Below are 6144 nucleotides of genomic sequence, written 5' to 3'. Positions count from 1 at the left end.
ACCGCCCATCCCTGCAAGCCAGATGTTGCTTGTTGTCTGAACTCAGCCAAACCTTTCTTGGAAAAAGGACCTGCGCTCTTAAATGGATGCATCGTCACAGCTGGGTCCATTTGCCTTCTGTTATAAAAGTCCCAGGCGGGGGAAAAATGCAGCGGGTGGAATGTTGATGGAGGAGTTCTTTTATCCAGAAAAAGGAGAAACCGGAAGGAATTGTGTCTTCTCACAATGGTATGTGATCTTAGAAGACACTGGCGCGACTTTAGAATGAATTAAACTAACATAAGTTGAGGGGGAGGAGGTAGGGATTGGCATAAATGGCCCGGGAAAAATAAGGAGGACGAAGGAGGTTTGGTGCCTTCCATTCCTTATAAAGTAATAAAGGTGGGATCGGAATTTAATAAATAAAAGAATGACTAGTCAGGGGGGCGAAAGAACATTTTAATCTTAGCCTTGCTGGCGGTGGGTTGCAACAGATCATAGACAGGGAGAGTGAATGCTTAGCAATATTTATTAGAAGGAGTAACGTAGCCTGGAAAGATGAGAAAAAATATGGGCAGATCTGGCCACAGGTTGACCTTCCAAACAAGGCGTGGCCGACATTTTTGGATAGAAAGTGTGGTTTTTATCCTACACTGAACTCTTTGGGCCTGCTTAAATCCTCTGGTTGGGAGACATAAGACCACCCAGATTCCCCTCAAATGGACTGATGGCTGTCATCCCCACATTAAGGGAAGAGACTTTGAAAACTTGGCAGTTTTCAAGAAAGAAGATTGAACATAGACAGACAGAGTTGGAAGGGACCTTGGAGGTCTTCTAGTCCAACCCCCTGCTCAAGCAGGAGACCCTACTAGACCATTTCAGGCAAGGGGCTGTCCAGTCTCTTCTTAAAACCCTCCAGCGATTAAATACATCCTCATGGTTGTAGGTCTTGTGTCCCCACAACAGTGTTTTCCAACCTTGCAACTTTTAAGATGGGGGGACTTCAACTCCCAGAGTTCCCCAGCCACAAGGCAGCGATTTTAAGTTGGGTGGACATCAGCTAGCCTAACTGGCTCGGGAATTCTGGGAGTTGAAGTCCGCCCATCTTAAAGCAGGCCGGCTGGGGAATTCTGGGAATTGAAGTCCACCCATCTTAAAACATGCCGGCTGCGGGATTCTGGGAGTTGAAGTCCACCCCTGTTAAAGCAAGCCAGCTGGGGAATTCTGGGAGTTGAAGTCCGCCCATCTTAAAGCAGGCCGGCTGGGGAATTCTGGGAATTGAAGGCTACACATCTTAAAGCATGCTGGCTGGGGAATTCTGGGAGTTGAAGTCCACCCATCTGTGTGTCACGCTCTCCGTACGTCTCTCTCTTCCAGAGGGAGTGTCTTTCCATCCATGTCGGTCAGGCCGGGGTCCAAATGGGAAACGGATGCTGGGAGCTGTATTGCCTGGAACACAACATCCTGCCGGACGGGACCATCCCCATCAGCAATGGGCCGAGCCAAGCCACTGCTTCGTTTGAGACCTTTTTTTGCAAAACGGGGGCTGGGAAACATGTTCCCCGAGCTGTGTTTATAGATCTGGAACCAACAGTCATAGGTACTGGGCAATGTGGATGGAAGGGAGGGAGGGAGGGAAGGAAGGAAGGAAGGAAGGAAGGAAGGAAAAGAAGGGAGGGAGGGAGGGAAGGAAGGAAGGAAGGAAGGAAGGAAGGAAGGAAGGAAAAGAAGGAAGGGAGGGAGGGAGGGAGGGATGGAGGAAGGAAGGAAGATGGAAGGAGGATGGATGGAAAGATGGATGGAAGGATGGATGGATGGATGGATGGATGGATGGAAGAAGAAAGTAAGAAAGAAGGAAGAATAGAAGGATGGATGGATGGATGTAAGAAGGAAGTAAGACAGAAGGATTCTGTATTTCTATTCTATTCTGTATTTCTATTCTATTCTATTCTATATTTCTATTCTATTCTATTCTATTCTATATTTCTATTCTAATTCTAATTCTAATTCTAATTCTAATTCTAATTCTATTCTATTCTATTCTATTCTATTCTATTCTATTCTAATTCTAATTCTATTCTATTCTATATTTCTATTCTATTCTAATTCTAATTCTAATTCTATCCTATCCTATCCTATTCTAATTCTAATTCTAATTCTAATTCTAATTCTAATTCTAATTCTAATTCTAATTCTAATTCTAATTCTAATTCTAATTCTAATTCTAATTCTAATTCTAATTCTAATTCTAATTCTATTCTATTCATACATTCATTTAATCCTGGTTGGTTGACTAAGCTACAATTGGATCAGTTCCCCTTGCTAAGCTGTAAACCGTGATTTATAAAGCCAGGTTCCCCCATTGCAGTAGCTATCTTGTGTGTGTGTGCCACTGGCCCCAAATACGTAAGACTCTTGGGCTAACCTAAACTGTGATTTAAGGCAGGTCCTCAACCCCCGGTCCATGGACCGATCCCAGTCCACGGCATGCCAGCAACCGGTCCGCACAAACAAGGCAGCACACAAAACCACGCACTCTCCGGTCTGTGGAAAAACCTCTCTCCGCGGAACCGGTCCCTGGAGCCCAAAAGGTGGGGGACCTCTGTAGTAGAGGTCAAGAGAAATACAGGTGGTCCTCGACTTACGACCACAATTGAGCCGAAAATTTCTGTGGTTAAGTGAGACCTTTGTTGAGTGAGCTTTGCCCCCACTTTACAACTTTTCTTGCCACTGTTGATAAATGAATCACTGCGGTTTGATTAGTTAGTAACCCGTCTGTTAAGTGAATCTGCCTTTGCCCCCCCCCCATTGACTTAGCTCACAAAAAGGGATCACGTTGATCCCGAGACACAGCAACAACCAGTTGCCAAGCATCTGAATTTGGATCGCACGGCCGCAGGAATTCTACAACCGTCGTTTAAGTGTGAGAAACGGTCGGAAGTCACATTTTTCAGGGTCGTTGTCACTTTCAACGGTCACTAAATGAGACGTTGTAAGCCGAGGACTACCTGTACAGTAATGCAGAGCCAGAATGGACCCCAAGTGTGGGTTGGTGTGCAGCTGTGTCCCGTTGCAGTTTTGTGCAACCTATCTGAATGGTTTGCTCTTGAGACTGGCATGGGGCTTGTTAATCTCCTATATCCCTCTCTCTACAGACGAAATCCGTTGTGGGACCTACCGCTCTCTGTTCCACCCGGAGCAGCTGATCAGCGGCAAAGAAGACGCCGCCAACAATTATGCCCGAGGCCACTACACTGTCGGAAAAGAAATCATCGACACCGTGCTGGATAGGATTCGCAAAATGGTGAGCAGCGCACCAGTTCCCTGGCCGCCTCAGGTAGACCGTGCAGGGCCAAGGCTGTTCCATGATGGTCCTCTTGAGTTAAAATGGGGGAGAACTAGGGTAGCATCATAGTTCAGGCCTAGAACTTGGAAGAACCATATCGAGCGCCAGCAAAATCACAAATCTCGTTAGCTTTCAACCAGCAAGTCTACCTTTTAGGGGAGTTGCTGTAGCCTCTTCCATGGAGATTTCCTAAAGATTTCAGAGAAGAGGCAAGTCTAAAAGCATAAATAATAAATATAAAGCTGAACTCCTTCAGGATTTCTCCATATAGTGCCTCCTGGGCTCTGCTCCCATCGTTCCTGTCTGATGTTTGAGAATTATGGGTGTTGTAGTCTTATTGACTTGAGGAAGTCTACTCTAAGGACACCGGGTCTCCAGATGTTGTGAATTCCCACCATCCCAACTCTTGACCATTAGGATGAACATCCTTGGTGGGCCATTGATGGAATAGGGAAGAGTCTATGCTTGTTCTCCCAGAATGACCTGGTTCGTACAACCCACGGACTCTCAAAATTTCAATCCTGTATTAGCCCAGTCCAGCAGGTTGTATGAACATGCCGAAGCTCCTAAACCTGGTTGACATGGCAGCTGAATAAGAAGTATATATTGAGGCGTTGACCTGGTTGACCTCTCAAAGTGAGGATCACTCTATATTTGTCAACGTTGAGACTTTTAAGATGGATGGACTTCAACTCCCAGAATTCTCCTGGCTAGGGAATTCTGGGAGTTGAAGTCCAACCCATCTTAAAATTCCCAAGGTTGACAAACACTGATCTTAGATACAGGCCCGCCGTGACGATAGCTTCAACATGGTGTCCTTCCTAACCCAACAACTTTAACTCATCTCTGAGTCTCCTCTTGTCAACGAACACCCGTAATTTAGCAACCACCTCTGGATAGTCTCCATTCTCAACCCAACCACTAGGTCATACCATTTTTTGACCCAGGGAGGATAGGTAATAGATTGGATCCCGAGGACCGTCTCACCCTTGCTGGTCCAACGTAGTATTTAAATAGGACTCTGAACCACAATCCCTACTAGTCAAGGCTAAACTCCAAAGTTGTCTGTGATCTACTGAACTCTGATGGAGTCCAAGCTTTGATCTACCCAGTTCATCCTGGTTTTGCATTCTTACTACCATGTGTGGTCCTGTCCTAGAGGCCTTCTCCCACAAGTGTGTCCCTCACCACGTTTTCTCAATGCTTCATGAACGAGGAACTTACGCTAGGGTCTTCTCTTCCAGGCTGAGCAATGTAGTGGCCTCCAAGGTTTTCTGCTCTTCCATAGCTTCGGAGGAGGCACGGGTTCAGGATTCACCTCTCTCCTGATGGAACGGCTTTCGATGAGTTTTGGGAAGAAAGCTAAGCTAGAGTTCTCCGTGTATCCTGCGCCGCGGATTTCGACCGCAGTGGTGGAACCGTACAACTCCATCCTGACCACCCACACCACCCTGGAGCACTCGGATTGCTCCTTCATGGTGGACAACGAAGCCATCTACGACATCTGCAACCGGAACCTCAACGTTGAATATCCAACCTACCTCAACCTCAACCGCTTAATCGGGCAGATTGTGTCCTCCATCACCGCTTCCTTGAGGTTCGACGGAGCTTTGAATGTGGACCTCACCGAATTCCAGACCAACCTGGTGCCATACCCTCGAATCCACTTCCCCTTGACCACTTACGCCCCCATTATCTCAGCCGAAAAGGCCTACCACGAGCAGCTCTCCGTGCCAGACATCACCAACGCCTGCTTTGAGTTTTCCAACCAGATGGTCAAGTGTGACCCTCGCCGGGGCAAATACATGGCCTGTTGCCTCTTGTACCGGGGAGACGTGGTGCCGAAGGACGTCAACGCGGCCATCGCAGCCATCAAGGCTAGGAGAACCATCCAGTTTGTCGACTGGTGCCCGACCGGCTTCAAGGTGGGCATCAACTATCAGCCACCCACCGTGGTGCCCAGCGGAGACCTGGCCAAGGTGCAGCGGGCGGTCTGCATGCTCAGCAACACCACGGCAATTGCCGAGGCCTGGGCCCGTCTGGACCACAAGTTTGACCTCATGTACGCCAAGCGGGCCTTCGTCCACTGGTACATGGGAGAAGGCATGGAGGAAGGCGAGTTTGCCGAAGCTCGGGAAGACCTGGCGGCTCTGGAGAAGGATTACGAAGAAGTTGGAGAAGATACGGGCAGGTACGGATCTGATGCCGAAGATGACCAAGAATACTGACCAATCAGAAGAAAAACACCTTCATTTTCAGGATGGTTTGGCTTCTGCACTAGAAGATGCTGGCCTCGTCAGCCTAAACCGAAAATGCCCTTGTAAACCAGCCAACATTGTTACACATCCTGTAGGAACTTGCTAGGAACTTAGCAAGCATCTAGGAACTTCTAAGCATCTAATAAAGTCAACTTTGCAATTACGCCTTAAGGGTAGTATGTCTTCCAGGGCGTGTTTGTCAATGATGGACTTCAGTTCCCAGAATTCCTGAGCCAGTATGGCTGGATGGCCCCTTTATGACTTGTGGGCTTCAACTCCCAGAATTCCTGAGCCAGCTGTCACAAGTCATAAAGGGGCCATCCAGCCATACTGGCTCAGGAATTCTGGGAGTTGAAGTCCACAAGTCATAAAGGGGGCCATCCAGCCATATTGGCTCAGGAATTGTGGGAGTGGAAGTCCACAAGTCATAAAGGGGGCCATCCAGCCATATTGGCTCAGGAATTCTGGGAGTGGAAGTCCACAAGTCATAAAGGGGGCCATCCAGCCATATTGGCTCAGGAATTCTGGGAGTGGAAGTCCATAAGTCATAAAGGGGGCCAT

At 47.8% G+C, this 6144-nt stretch overlaps 1 protein-coding gene across 1 annotated transcript; it reads left to right on the top strand.

Moving 5' to 3' along the window:
- The first annotated feature begins 1359 nt into the window (after positions 1–1359).
- LOC107299154 (tubulin alpha-3 chain-like) lies at positions 1360–5553 on the top strand. The gene is made up of 3 exons (XM_015828521.1): positions 1360–1579; positions 3135–3283; positions 4570–5553. Exons 1-3 carry the CDS (start codon positions 1399–1401, stop codon positions 5551–5553), a joined length of 1314 nt encoding a protein of 437 aa, XP_015684007.1. The 5' UTR covers positions 1360–1398.
- The last annotated feature ends 591 nt before the right edge of the window (positions 5554–6144 follow it).

Source organism: Protobothrops mucrosquamatus, unplaced genomic scaffold (assembly GCF_001527695.2).
Source record: "Protobothrops mucrosquamatus isolate PMUCROS unplaced genomic scaffold, P.Mucros_1.0 scaffold4608, whole genome shotgun sequence".
Taxonomy (NCBI): domain Eukaryota; kingdom Metazoa; phylum Chordata; class Lepidosauria; order Squamata; family Viperidae; genus Protobothrops; species Protobothrops mucrosquamatus.
Note: the sequence above shows the minus strand (reverse complement) of the source record. Positions and strands in the feature narration are given on the sequence as shown.

What these genes read in the sequence shown, in the direction of transcription:
- LOC107299154 (XM_015828521.1), top strand. Translation starts at nt 1,399, where the DNA reads ATGGGAAACGGATGCTGGGAGCTGTATTGCCTGGAACACAACATCCTG. An exon ending in TCTGGAACCAACAGTCATAG is followed by an intron (nt 1,580 to 3,134) that starts GTACTGGGCAAT and finishes CTCTCTCTACAG; the next exon opens with ACGAAATCCGTTGTGGGACC. An exon ending in TGGATAGGATTCGCAAAATG is followed by an intron (nt 3,284 to 4,569) that starts GTGAGCAGCGCA and finishes CTTCTCTTCCAG; the next exon opens with GCTGAGCAATGTAGTGGCCT.